General features: G+C 53.4%; 5 protein-coding genes across 5 annotated transcripts; 2 read left to right on the top strand and 3 right to left on the bottom strand.

Annotated features, from left to right (window-relative positions):
* Nucleotides 1-920: 920 nt before the first annotated feature.
* On the bottom strand, nt 921-1,529 carry J4E93_006970 (uncharacterized protein; the record flags this gene model as incomplete). The annotated part of the gene is made up of 3 exons (XM_049344880.1): nt 921-1,034; nt 1,172-1,323; nt 1,376-1,529. The coding sequence occupies 3 exons, from the start codon at nt 1,527-1,529 to the stop codon at nt 921-923; spliced, it is 420 nt and encodes a 139-aa protein (XP_049197805.1).
* A 1,014-nt stretch (nt 1,530-2,543) lies between these two features.
* J4E93_006969 (uncharacterized protein) lies at nt 2,544-4,246 on the bottom strand (the record flags this gene model as incomplete). The annotated part of the gene is made up of 2 exons (XM_049344879.1): nt 2,544-2,639; nt 2,954-4,246. 2 exons carry the CDS (start codon nt 4,244-4,246, stop codon nt 2,544-2,546), a joined length of 1,389 nt encoding a protein of 462 aa, XP_049197804.1.
* Nucleotides 4,247-4,519: 273 nt separating this feature from the next.
* Nucleotides 4,520-5,220, top strand: J4E93_006968 (uncharacterized protein; the record flags this gene model as incomplete). Its single annotated transcript, XM_049344878.1, has 2 exons — nt 4,520-4,572; nt 4,947-5,220. The coding sequence occupies 2 exons, from the start codon at nt 4,520-4,522 to the stop codon at nt 5,218-5,220; spliced, it is 327 nt and encodes a 108-aa protein (XP_049197803.1).
* A 2,065-nt stretch (nt 5,221-7,285) lies between these two features.
* PAC1 (protein with putative role during mitosis) lies at nt 7,286-8,774 on the bottom strand (the record flags this gene model as incomplete). Its single annotated transcript, XM_049344877.1, has 3 exons — nt 7,286-8,467; nt 8,518-8,683; nt 8,737-8,774. 3 exons carry the CDS (start codon nt 8,772-8,774, stop codon nt 7,286-7,288), a joined length of 1,386 nt encoding a protein of 461 aa, XP_049197802.1.
* Nucleotides 8,775-9,474: 700 nt separating this feature from the next.
* Nucleotides 9,475-12,246, top strand: J4E93_006966 (uncharacterized protein; the record flags this gene model as incomplete). The annotated part of the gene is made up of 3 exons (XM_049344876.1): nt 9,475-9,746; nt 9,797-12,134; nt 12,214-12,246. 3 exons carry the CDS (start codon nt 9,475-9,477, stop codon nt 12,244-12,246), a joined length of 2,643 nt encoding a protein of 880 aa, XP_049197801.1.
* Nucleotides 12,247-13,355: the final 1,109 nt, after the last annotated feature.

Here is a 13,355-nt window from a genome sequence, read left to right as displayed (position 1 = left end):
AGGTTGTGGAAACAAATGATAATGGAAAGCGTTTTCAAACGACCAATTCGAGAAGTCAGATGTCGAATATCGATACTACATTAGGAGGAAAAAGGCTCATCAATACTATACACAACACACACTGAACCACTTCATCTCTCTTCACACCTCATATAAGGAAGACACTGAACAGGTCTACAGGCTGCACTAGAACAGCAAACCAGCAAACAAGAAGACGTAGCGTCATCGTAGACCCATCGATATTTAGTTTTCCCCTTCAACGAAGTTCTCGGCTCGCCTTCTCTTCAACCTAACCATCCCCCTCCGCCTCCACTTCTTCATACCCACTCCCCCAATCAATCAGCTGATACCCACTAAACAAGCTATCTCCCAACTGGTACCCCGGTTTACTAAAGTACGTCGACATGCGCCCCATGAAAACGGGTGGTGTATCGTAGTCTTCGTCCGTGTAGTAGGAAGGCTCTTGGGGTATGGCAGTGTAGTTCGCTTGCGATGGCCAATAGGATGAAGGTGAGTTTTCTCTAGGGAGAGGAGTAGGGGGAGGTGATGTTTGGGTTGCGGTGGTCGCGTAGGTGGGTTTTTGTGGGGGTGGTGAGGGGTTTGATGTAGCGTGGCAGTTGCATGCACATGGTAGACTTTCTGAAGTGGGTTTTGGTTGGGGTGGAGGACTCCGTTGTAGTGTCGTGGGTTCCTGGGTCAGGGCGGGCTGTGATGATGGTGGCGATGGTGTGCTCTCGACTGGTGCTGGAGATGTCGTCTTCGTCGACACCGGCTTGCGGTCTGGCTCTATCACTGGCTCGACGTCTGTCCTCGGATCTGACTTTTGCGGCGACTCCATCTTCTCCGAATCGCCTACGCCCGAGCCAAGAGCTGTCCACTGCAATATATACGAAGGTCGTCCCGGTTGCCTCATTTGCCCTTCAACAATCGTCTCTCCCAACAGCGAGATATCCGAATTCGTCCTCGAATTCGTATAGCTTAGACTCGGTGGCCGACTCGCTCGTTGCGAACTGATTGAGCTCGACCTCTTGCTCCTATTCGTATCGCTCACTCCGCCATCCGATCGTATGCTCGTTTCCGATAATGGTCGAAAGAACGAGACCGTTCGCGATCTCCTCAGTGCCTGTCGATCAAGCTTCTCTTCATCTTCAGTAGGCGCTGGTCTCTTCACCTCCGGCTCTTTGTACTCCAGCTTGCCGTTCTTGTCGGATGCGAAGTACTCTTCGCCTCGTCCGAAGACGACCTGAAGGGACGCGAAGTCTCGTGTTGTGCCGTCGGTGGGGTAGAGCCAGTCTTTGAGTGCGGGAGGGAGATCGTAGCCATCTTTTGAGTGTTAGTATGGAACCTCCCCATTTATCAGACAAAGTATGCGCACCTTGTCTAAATTCTCCTCCTTTTGTCTTCCAGCACACGTAGTATCGCTCAAAGGCACCGAATGCGCAGACTATCAGATCGTCCAGACTTTCGGGGTCGTTCGGGTCTTCTGGTATCTCTCCCAAGCGTTTGTATAGCCGTGTCGATGCATCCATGGTGGGTACTCAGTAAAGTGGAAAGAAGCCGTGTAGGAGGTGCGGATCAGTCCCGTACGGAAACGGCCACGCGTGCGTTGGTCGACAAGATTAATTAACTGGAATATGTACCAAAGAAAAGCAAAAGATACCATGAAATGTAGGGCTCAGCCAAGTTCCAGTCGTTAGCAGTCAGTATCAGGCACGCTCGGGTGGCTACCCCAGCTTTCAACGAGCAATCACTTTACCACGCCACCTAGCATTACCACATCCTCCATCAAACCGTTCCCGCTACATGACGCCTTGTTATCGCGTGATCAATATGGCATGTGACATTTCGCCAAAACGTGTCGGAAACCTGACGCACTTGCGATGGGTGAGTCGGTCGATGGTGGGTCGAGTTTCACATTTGCCGGTCCGCAACGACATGCAACGGGTGGGTTAGCCGGTAGATCCGTCGTATGCGGTAAAGTGTAACATCTGGGTTGACTGCCGCTCAAGTTCCGAATAATCGATATAGTGAAGGTTGATGTGGTAGACGACATGAGGAAAGATGGTGGCACTGAGCGAATTATGGAAGGCGGCATTGACGCCTAATCGGTTTCGGGCATCAACACAGAACGTGATTACTCAACCAAGCATTACCGCCCTGTAAGATAGATACAACGATGCTTGATGGAATGGTTTTCATAGATTACTATCTTTCAAATGCGTGATGGTGTTCCAACGCTATCTCACTTCGTCTCCCCACCCTCCTCCAAACCAACCAAATCATCAATCTCTCTAAACAGCGCCGACGTAGTCTTTCTTGCACCCGTTGTCGCCGCTCTTTCCCTACCACCAGTGGTACCAGCTTGCCTGCCTACCCCACTCGCGCTTCCCCTCCTCTGACTCCCTCCCATCCTATTACTCATCCCCTGATTCCCCTTCCCACTGGTCATAGTTCTCGCAAGAGACTGGCGACCCGATGCCATAGTGGATGATCTAGTGGATGAGCGAAAGGTAGCGGCTCTGGATGAGGATGGCGATGAGACTTCAGAGATGGATCGATTTCTTTGCCGGCGGTCGGGAGAGGATCTTTGCGTCGACTGCTGTGAAGTGGATCGTCTTGATGAGGGACTCGGGCTTGGGCTAGGAGTAGACCTGGACGGATTTGGTCGACGGGGTAGAGATATCACCGGTCTGACATTTGATGTAGATTGAGCTGCGGATATGGCTGGGTCTTCTCGGGTGGAGGGTGCGCGTTGGCGGGGAGGTGTTATCGGTCGTTGGATTGACGGATCGGATACAGACATTGTTGCTGCTGATGGCTGCGACCGCGTCGCCAGTGCTTTTGCTTGTTTTGCTTTGGAGACGGCGAGTGCTAGAGGGGCCGGTGTTGGTGAAGCTTGGGGCTGTGTACTGACTCCAGGCACGCTCAGTGGCGCATCTTCATTGGAGTATACAGAAGACGTGTTACTGTTGGCACTCGATCCGCGTTCACTTGATCGGCGTCTAGCCTCAGGACTAGTCTTTTGCGCTGCTGCCATGGCTTCGAACTTCTGCGCCTGGGCTAGAGCTCGAGAGCCGCTGCTTCTGTTCAGCTTGGGTGTGGTTCGTCTCTCGCTGGAAGACGAGGATTGCTCTTCATGTGACGACGTGGAGTCTACCTTCTCAGGGGTGGTGCCTTGGATCTCATCAACCCGTATCGGTGGTGATTGAGCTTGTGCGACGTTTGCCTCGTTTGATGGACTTTTTGTCTCTTCACCGAACGTTGACTGAGCTTCAGCTGGCCAGGGTTCTGTTACAACAGGAGGCGTTGGGTTAGTACTTTGACCCATGCTGAATACCTCACCAGGCGCTTCCTCTTGTCCCATCGCTGTCCCCGAGTTCTTCTCTTCACCCCTTCCAACAGACTCATACGCCGGCGGCGGTGTCCTTGACCTAAAAACCAAACTCTCCACCACGGGCGGCGGATCCTCAAAAATAGACTTCGGTATCTTCATCGGCCTCCAATCCTCTTCCTTCCCCTCTCCTACTCCAGCACCAACCCCCGGCCTCACCTCCACCTTCTCCCCACCTAATGGCTTCTCAACCGGTGCATCCTCCTCCCTCTCAACAGCCCTCTTAGTAGTCTGATCCGCCATCCTCTCGTCCGCCTCTTTCTTCCACCTCTTCTCCTTGCGACTGAGTTCGATCTCCAATACCCTCGTACCAGGCGCAACTCTAGATTTGAGGCCGTCGTCATCGAGATCAAAGTACAAGCCCCATAGCCCGGGTGCTTGTTCAACTGCGCACCACCCCTCCCAACCATCGAATGTGAGCCGTCGGTCTTGACGCGTGCAGTCGAATGGGCCTGTCAGATGCGGTTGCGCATCAGCTCTCACACCATATTTCGCTTCTCCCGTCTCTTTGTCAACATATACCCAATTCATGATCGGCGCTACATCTGTAATCGTCGTCACAAGCCCTTCGTAACTCGTATCCGGGTAAGGAAGGTAATACCCTGCATAAGGGTGACCCAGCGGGCTTCCGTCCTCTGTCCCAGTATCAATCCAGAGCTTCCCGTTTCTCAGTACGACTTGCCGGCCGTCGATTTCGCGGCTCCGATGTGAAGACTTGACGCATGTGGCGATGAGGTTGCAGCGGCGGGCACGGTGTTCTTCGCGCTTCTCTTTGGATTGCGATTGCCGGATTGCTTCTTGGGAGCCAAGGAGGCCGGGGGCTACGATCGTGGCGATGAGGATTGAGAGGACCATTTTGCGTGTGCTGCATCATGGAGATGCATTCGCGGGTGGAGGTTAGCATGGACATGCACCATGTCCAGCATCGCCTGCGGATGGGATTCGGTTGGGTCTATGCGCATTACCGTGGTTCCGTAGAATCGGGATCGCTTGATGACTCCGGTGGTCTGATGGTCGCTCGACTGACAACAAGAATGTCCAAGCTGAGACGGTCGCCCTGAGCCTCACCAGCCCCTGTGTGTTTCATCGTCACAGCCGCCCCGCCGGCAAGCATAGCATATCCCCACAATGTCCAAGCGACTGCGGTTGACCGTCTTGTCTGGACCCTGGAATCCTTTTCGGTAGTGAGGCTGGTACGAGACTCGGATGATGGCAGCGACTTTGAGACACGGGAGTGCCACAACAGCCGTTTCGAGCGTCCTACGCGACATCGACTCATGGCGAAGGTGAAGGGTGTGTGCTGTTGTCGTGCCTAATGGCAACTTTGCTTATAAGGCAGAGATATGGCACTTGGTCAAGGCCAGTACAGTTGACCTGCATCTCATCCACACCATCCACCATCGCCAATACCCAGCAACGGCCCGGCGCCTGTCCAGCTTGAACCACTTGCCTAATACCTAATATCGACTTCTTTTTATCTCCAACCATCCATCAGAATGTCTACCCTGTAAGCAACTCTGGTACAAAGGGTTTTGCATGTGCTAACCTCAATGAGCGACTCCACCATCCGCCCAACAGCCTACGGCTCCGACACTGAGAGCGATGGACAAGCCTCCGGTGGCCGCAAGGTGTCTTCCACTTCCAAGGTTGGCCCTGTCCCATCCTCAGCCACACTCAACCGACCGGCCGGCAACATCATCAAGGGGCCAGTGGACGACAACGGCAAGCCCAAGGATGCGGCGTTACTCCTGGGTATCAAGCTAGATTTGGAGGCAGAGATTCACTTGACGGCAAGGATTCGTGGAGATATTACGATTGGATTGTATTGAGCTACTGGCATGGTGGACTACGGACAAGTCTCGACGCGTCGCACGAAGATTCCAGGACATTGATTGGAACACGCTTTGAGCGGCATCGCGAGAGCATAGGAAGGCGTTTTTGGTCACGGGATTCATGGAAAAGAGTTGAGATCTGAACATATTGTTAGCGTTTGATGCATCAAAAGTAATCAATATGTGCAAGTTGAGGGTGTTGATCAGACTCATGCCCTGTCACAGGCAGTTATCACCATTGCCGTAGCTCGGTAGACCGTCGTGATAAATTGAATGTTCATCTTGTAAAAGGAAGTGGAGGTGATTGAGGAAGACTTACCATAGAGGATAGCATCACGCTTGCAACATGAGTAGAACATCCTATGCAACTGATCAGTTGCTGTTGTATCTCATCTTCATAGTGCAACACAGTATAGTGTGGATCAGACAGGACAATTCTCGTCGTCGCCGAAGCTTGGACATATGCTTGTCATTGATAAAGTCGTATCATCATATCGAAGAAGGAGATAGGCGGTGAGCGTACCGATTGTAGTGAGGCAAGCGCTGGTGGATCTGGGTAGCATGTTAGCAAAAGCTTCTGCCAGTGAGGAGAAAGCAAATGGTATGCATTGAAGTGGGATCAGTTGACATGAATGGATATTTTGATTTTAAGTCTTCACCGGGCGAACCCGTCGGACTCGTCATCAAGTGTTCATCATTTCCCGGAAGGTGAGCAAGAGGTGTGCGCTTACCCATGAGGACGTCACAGACTGTTGTTGGAGAACAGACTGATTGCGTTGTTAGCCGAAGCTCTACGACGCTTGTATGAGTGTGCAGTGTTGGCGAGCGAGGTCAGTCGGCGAGGTTTCTGAGGCCTGCCATAATGAGCATATCCGTCACGAATTGTCGGTGCCCAGTGCGGAATCATCATATGGTGTTCGAAGAGGGGTCGGGAGGGAGGAATCGTACCATTTGGGTCGGGGGATGATAGTGTCTACAACGCGCGAAATGTTAGCGAGAGTCAATAGCGATGTTGAGAAGAGCAGTAAATGTGAAAGTCAAAATCAGAAACAGCCATTGTTTATCGGCACCGGCAGAAGCCTTGGTCGGTAATTTCCAGCGTGCCGTAGCACAATCTGATCATCATTGGACGAGGGGAGATAGAGGGGAGGTGTGCTTACCAGTGATATCACAGAGCAGCGAAGCTACCTGCGGCAGTCATGAGCGCGAATGCGCAATGCGCTTCTGTTCCAAATGAATGTCAAGAAGTTCTGAAGCTAGTTAGCTTGATGCTCTCGTCGCAAAAGTGAAGACAAGTGTGATGAGCGCAGTCGCGATCAGACTGACGTGCAAAAGTTTGAGTTTCATTCCCCTAGAGGTCAAAGACTCTAATTTGTTTTTGGCTTTGTGAATCATCATGAAAGCGCAGGATGTAGGGTAGTGTGTGTGTACTTACAAAAGTGAGCGCATGCTGCGAGCAGTGCTGTTAGTGCTGGCAGTTAGTCGTAGATCTTGTGCGCACAACAGCAAATCTTGCTGTATCGTTGATGCGCCATTGCTGTGTGAAGCAGTAATGGTGTAGGAAGACAAGTTGTAGGCCGCTGAGAGAAAAGTTAAGCTATCGGAGGTCTCGCTAGTTTTTCCGCTCCACTAGCGCGCTGGTGACTAAGCCAGCATCACGCGAAGGTGGACCCCCAGCCTCATAGAGACACGGGCCTCAGTACTGAGAACATCGTAGAATCACATAGTGACTGTTGAGCAGGGCACGAGGGGATTTGGAGTCATCTTGTTTCGCTCTGTGAACATTTGGTGGAAACACTGATCGCATGTCTCTTGCTGCTCTATCCTTGATCTTCCCGCCCATATTGACGCCAACCTGATATACATGCCCTTCTCCGAATTGCGCCTTTGGTATGACGCGTGAGAGACGATCATGGCGCGTAACTTGGGTATTTACATGAAGTCGTAAAAACTGGAACTCATGAAGTCTCGTGTATGGAAGCCCCTTCGCCTGTACATCCAACCTTCCTATGTAAAACACGTACTGGCAACGATGCGAACAAAGCGGCGAAGCTGTCGTCTCTCATGATGCAAAGATACGAACGTTCAAGTCAACGCAGCCTGTCGCAATAACACAACGTATACCCGCTTTGGCTGCTTCCTCTTCTTTCTTCTTGCTGGCACCGTTGGTTGCACCGTTGGTGGCATCGCCATTGACAGGTACATCCTTGATGACGTTGGGAGCCCAACGCATACAGCTTACGAAGTGCCCGTGTGCGTCGGTAACGGTCTTGACGCATCGGCCTTCTTGTGTGAGGTCCCAGCACCGGATAGTCTTGTCGTCACTAGCCGATAGCAAGTACTTGCCGCCTGGATGGAAGACCAGCGACCGTATCCAATTGTCATGACCAGTAAGTGTTTTGATGAGTGTTCCCCGTCCGTCCCATATCTTTATGGTCTTGTCTCTTGATCCAGTCGCAACGTACTCGGCGGAGCTACTGAGTGGTGGTGGTTTCTTGAGTCCAGCAAGTGCTGCAAGGTTGGCGTACGATACCGGAGGCGCGATTGTAACGCATTCGATAACGTGCTCATGACCGAGGAAAGTGCATTTGGGCTCTCCTGAGCTTGCGTCCCATAGCCGAGCAGTCTGATCGTTTCCTGCAGACAAAAGCCATCGTCCGTCAAAGCTAGGGGCTACGTCTCGTACCCAGTCGGCATGCCCGCGTATCGTCTTGACGCAGTATCCCGTTGTGACGTCCCAAATGCGCAGTGTCTTGTCTCGAGACGCAGAGACCAGTAGGTTGCCCGACGATGGAGATCCGGCGGCCCCACTAGGAACAAATCGAATCGCAGAGACGGAGTGGTCGTGCCCGGGAAGCGTCCTGATGTTCTTGTATTCGTCCGAAGGATCCCACAGCTTGATGGTCAAGTCGCTCGAGCACGACGCCAGCAGTGTGCCACCTCTTGGACCACCAAAATCGACATCCAGCACTCCTTTTGTGTGTCCCTTCACCGTCCTTTCAAGCTCGCCTAATTCCCAATCCCAGATCTTGATGGTAGTGTCTTCCGAGCCTGAAGCGAGTGACGAGAATACGGGGTGAAAGGCGACGCAGGTTATGGGCGAGCGATGTGATTGGAGGGTGTGTCGTGCTGGAGCCCGTGGTAGCCAGGCGGTGGGGTCTTGGTTTCTCCTGATGAGTGAGGTTGGCGTTGTGGAGTCGAGCTCGCTCTGAAGGCTCTGGTTGCGTTGCTCGAGTTCCAAAACCTGAAGACCGTAAGCGTATGATTTCACTGTAGGTATTGACGCGCAAGTACCTTCTTCTGCAGCCGCACTACACTGGTCCATTTCTTCTCCAGCAGCCCCTCGTACTTTTTCCGCGTGGCATCGTCGAAACTCTCGGCTATGTTGGCTTCTTCCCGGAACGCTTCCGCCGTCTTTGGCGCGTTTATAACGCCCAGATATGCGATTATGGCCTTGTGCCTGGCTCGTCGTCAGTCATGGCTCTCGAGTCACTTGCTGTCTGCAATGCTCACAGCTCTTCCGCTTGCCGGTCTGTCAATATCGCGCTCATGGCGGAATGGCTAGGTCATACGCGATTGACACTAGACGGGACCATGCACTATCGCGACTTGGTGCGTAGTCGTGTGCGGTCGAGGCGGAGGTTTTTGGTGGGCGCGGGGAATTGCGGTGAGCGGAGGATGTCTGCAGGGGTGGGGTATCTTGGGGGCGCAAGTTAGAGGTAGGGGAATGGCGACGGCGGGAGGATAGCGATTGTCTCGAAGCAATAATGCGGGCGTGTGTTGGAGGTGACGTGTGTGCTGGACGATGTAGGTGGGTTGGGCATTCATGTGGTGCAGGGATCTGTTTAGGAAGGAACACTGCTGTTCGCCCGGACAACGAGCCCTGGAGCGCCCGCCAAAACATACTTGCACTTTCTACATCATCACCTCACACCATACTCGACCCCTCACACTCCGCTGTTATCGCTATCCGAGACTTTGCGACCCAATAGTCTCACAAAAAGCAATCGACAACATTGTCTACTGACATCATCTGGTACGTCTCCGCGCTCCTACCTCCTGCATCAGTCATGGTCCACTGCACGCGCGCTCATCCGCGCGCATATCACTGTTGTCTACACAGTGTTTGGACTGTTGCGCCTCTTGCTATAAGGCCTTTCAGCCTTCCAGAACTACGCGACTCACTCTTTATTAGCTTTTCTGGTTTCTTAGACGACCCCGCATTACATCCATCACATTCCATAACAGGCCATGGCCGACGCCGCGGAGGAAGATTTCAGTTCCCTGCCGCTTCCGGATCGTTTCGTACACAAGGTCTGGAAGGTGCGGAAAGAAGCATACGAGGCCGCTGCCAAAGAGTTCAGTCTCGCCGCCAGTGAATCAGACCCGATTGTGCGCCAGTTCATAAATGATGCGAGCGTATGGAAAGGTGTTGCGGGCGACTCCAACGTCGCGGCACAACAAGAAGGCCTCGGCGCACTGTGCGCCTTCCTCGAGATAGCAGGAAGGGAGGGCTGCGTACGGTAAGTACTTTGCAATACTTTGCGCGGCGCAATACTAACGCATTATTCAGGTCACGCGGAAACACCATCACAGTCATCGCCGAAAAGGGCCTACCCTCGACACGACCGGCAGCGAAGGCAAAGGCGCTCGAAGCGCTCATGCTATATATCGAGACCGACAAGCCCGACCCCGTAATCGAAGAACTCCTACCAGTACTAGGCAACAAGCAACCCAAAGTCATCGCCGCGACTTTAGACGCCCTTACACAGATTTACCATGCCTACGGCTGCAAAACCATCGAGCCCAAGCCCGTCCTCAAGGCACTTCCAAAATGTTACGGCCATGCGGACAAGAACGTTCGCGCCAAGGCGCAGGAGTTGACAGTCGAACTTTACCGATGGCTAAAAGAGGCCATGAAGCCGCTCTTCTGGAACGATCTGAAGCCTGTCCAACAGCAAGATCTTGACAAGCTATTTGAAAAGGTCAAGGAAGAGCCCTCGCCAAAACAGGAGCGACTGCTCCGTTCACAGCAGGCTGCCAAGGAAGCCGCTGCCGCTGCGCCAGACGTCGAAGAGGAGGAAGAGGAAGAGGAGGCCGCCATCGATCTTGAGCCCGAGTACGAAGCCGTTGATGTATTCGCAAAGATTCCCAAGGACTTTTCGGAGAAGTTGGCCTCGTCAAAATGGAAAGACCGAAAAGAAGCGCTCGACGACACGCAAAAAGCTCTTGATCACCCAAGGATCGCCGAAGGACCTTTCGATGAGCTAATACGCGGCTTTGCGAAGACGTGCCTGAAGGATGCGAATATTGCCTGTGTTGTAACTGCCGCGAACTGTGTCGAACTTCTAGCCAAGGGCTTAAAGAAGAGCTTCGCCAAGTACCGCAAAGACGTCATGAACGCAATGATGGAGCGCCTGAAGGAGAAGAAGCAGACTGTGACTGACGCCATTGGAGCTGCTCTGGACGCCTGCTTCGCGTGCACGAGCTTTCAAGAGTGCTTGGAGGAGATCCTGGAGTTCCTAAAGCACAAGAATCCTCAGGTCAAACTTGAATCGTCAAGATTCCTAGTTCGATGCTTGAAGAACACCCGCGAAGCTCCAACACCGGAACAAGCCAAGGCCATTGCAGAGGGCTCTACGAAGCTTCTCACTGAATCTCAAGAGGTACAGCGAGCTGCTGGTGCCGAGGTGCTTGGTACGCTGTGGAAGATTATGGGAGACCGTATCATGAACGCTCATCTGGACGGACTTGACGAGATCCGCAAGACCAAGATCAAGGAGTTCTTCGATGCTGCGGAAGTCAAGTCCAAATACAAGCCAAAGGCTGCGCCAGCGCCCAAGCCTGCAGCCGCAGCACCAACTAAGAAGCCTATGGGTAAACGGCCAGCACCGGGTGGCGCAAAGAAGCCGGCTCCTGCAGCAAAAGCACCCCCGCCTCCGCCTGTGGAAGAGCCCGCCGCACCTCTCGAGCCGAAGCCGACTTCAAGACCCGCTGCGTCCAAATTGGGTGCCAAACCCGGTCTTGCTGCGCCATCAAGGCTCGGTGGATTGAAGAAACCAGGTCTTGGAGCTCCTTCGCCACGGAAATCTGTTGTTTCACCTCCTCCCGAGGAAGAAGCACCGCCGCCACAGCCCAAGTTTGGTGCCGGACGTGGTCTCGCAGGTCGTCCCCTAGGAAGGCCTGCTGCTGAACCCGTCGCCGCCCCAGCACCACAAGCGCCAACCGGCCTCAGCCTGGTGGAACGTGCGGAACTTGATGAGCTGCGAGCAGAGGTTGAACGAGTACGGCGACAGAATGAAGACTTGCGTGGAGAAAGGACGAACCTCACTTCGCAGATCCATGAGCTCCAGAACCAGAACGCTCAGCTCATCGAAGATCACACCCGCGACGTGCTCTCGATAAAGGCAAAGGAGACGCAACTCGTCCGTGCGCGGTCAGACTTTGAGGCATCCGAGCAGACAGTACAGAACCAGCGCCGCGAGATTGATAGATTGAAGCGCGAACTCCTTAGACAGGCGCGTTCAAATTCTCCGCCAGCTACAGACGTCGGAGACCAGATATACACCGACAACGGAGTTGCTAACACCAACGGCGCGCATTTCGGTGACTCTGGCTACGGCAGTCGGGCCATGCACCCAAGGCGAGAGAGGAGTTTTGCCAGTGGGCCAGGAAGCCCGGGCGGCGATGGTAAGGAGAACTTTGATTCTCTATCCCGCCCTGGCAGTAACTTGAGTGGAAAACTAAGTCCACGAGCAGATGGTCTGTCATCGATGTCGCGTGATGGCAGAAGCCCAACAGAGAACGGAACAGCTCAACGGGTACCTTCCGCGGGAGCATCCGGCGCGGAGAGCTGGAAGCGCGCAGCAGAGGTTACTCAGAATCTCAAGCAGAGGATTGAGATGATGAAGGTCAGTTCCGACACCTCCCACTTTGAAGAAGACCGCCGTCTTTGTTTTAGTTTTAACGATGAAGCTTACAATTCCTCAGGCTAAGCAAGGGATCGGACGGCCACAGCAATAGAATAGCGACTTGCCGACTCGACCTCATCTTCTCGACGAGCAGTCATCTTTGCGCTTGCACGAACGAATTGCCGCGCTTCACCCAAAATCGAGACGGGCCCACACAGATTTTCTCCATGGCGTTCATGGGGCTTCGTAGCTCATCGCTTATCTTGGACCCTGCACCCCATACAAGGGAAAAACTGAACACCTAGGAGCCTACGTCGCCGTCAAGCCACCAAATTCACAAGTTTTTATCTTGATGTAGGCTCTAGGGTGTTCGGTTTTTGCTTTAAATAGGGTGCCTGCATGCGCTCTGCATGCATTTATCCGTGAGCATCTTCAACGGCGTTGGTCTGGCTTGGGGCATGCATTTGTGTAATAGTGTTAGGCAGGGCAGGGCATGAGGCTTAGGATAGACCGGGGAGAAAAGCACGCGTGCAGGCTCTATGACTTGCATGGTCTTGGTGCAGAGGGGAGACATTGTTTTTCCCTTCCTTCCCTTCTTCAGAGATTCCCCACACGCTTTTGTTTACCGTAATCGAAATATTAGATCTTGAGCTCTTCCTTCCCTCTTTGCCTACATTTCTCTTCTTCGGGATCCCAGTATCGAAGCTATGACCCGTCCCTCGCTCGCCCAACCAACAGATCGCGTCGCGTCAGCCCCAGGCTACCACTCCCCTGGGTCCTCACAAATAACTGTGCCGCAGACCGCAGCGACCACCCTTGGCAGCACACCCCGGACAATGAGATCGCAACGTTTTTTATCTGCGACAGCGACGTGCTGCAGGGTCACTTTCCCCACAGTACAGAAGCAGCAGTCACCTCAATCCGTTCTTGTGCATCATATACCACGCATCGCATACGGCATCCTGAATGCGCAGCACGCGCCACCTCTCCGTCTCAGCCATGATGGACCCGGGACTGTCGCGACGAGCGCGGAACGCGCTCGACGGGCTTGGGCCTGCGCTTGAGGGTACCGCACCGGAGACGTTTGACCCTTTTGGGAATACGATTGATCTTAGTTGTGGGGGTAACGAGATGTTGTATCCGGAGTTACAAAAGTTTCTGGGGGATGTTGTGAGGGATGTGGGGGCCGTTGAGGTATGTTGATCTTCTCGCTATACAGCA

Source organism: Alternaria ventricosa (genome assembly GCF_023758065.1).
Source record: "Alternaria ventricosa strain BMP 2768 chromosome Unknown scaffold_12, whole genome shotgun sequence".
NCBI lineage: Eukaryota > Fungi > Ascomycota > Dothideomycetes > Pleosporales > Pleosporaceae > Alternaria > Alternaria ventricosa.
Note: the sequence above shows the minus strand (reverse complement) of the source record. Positions and strands in the feature narration are given on the sequence as shown.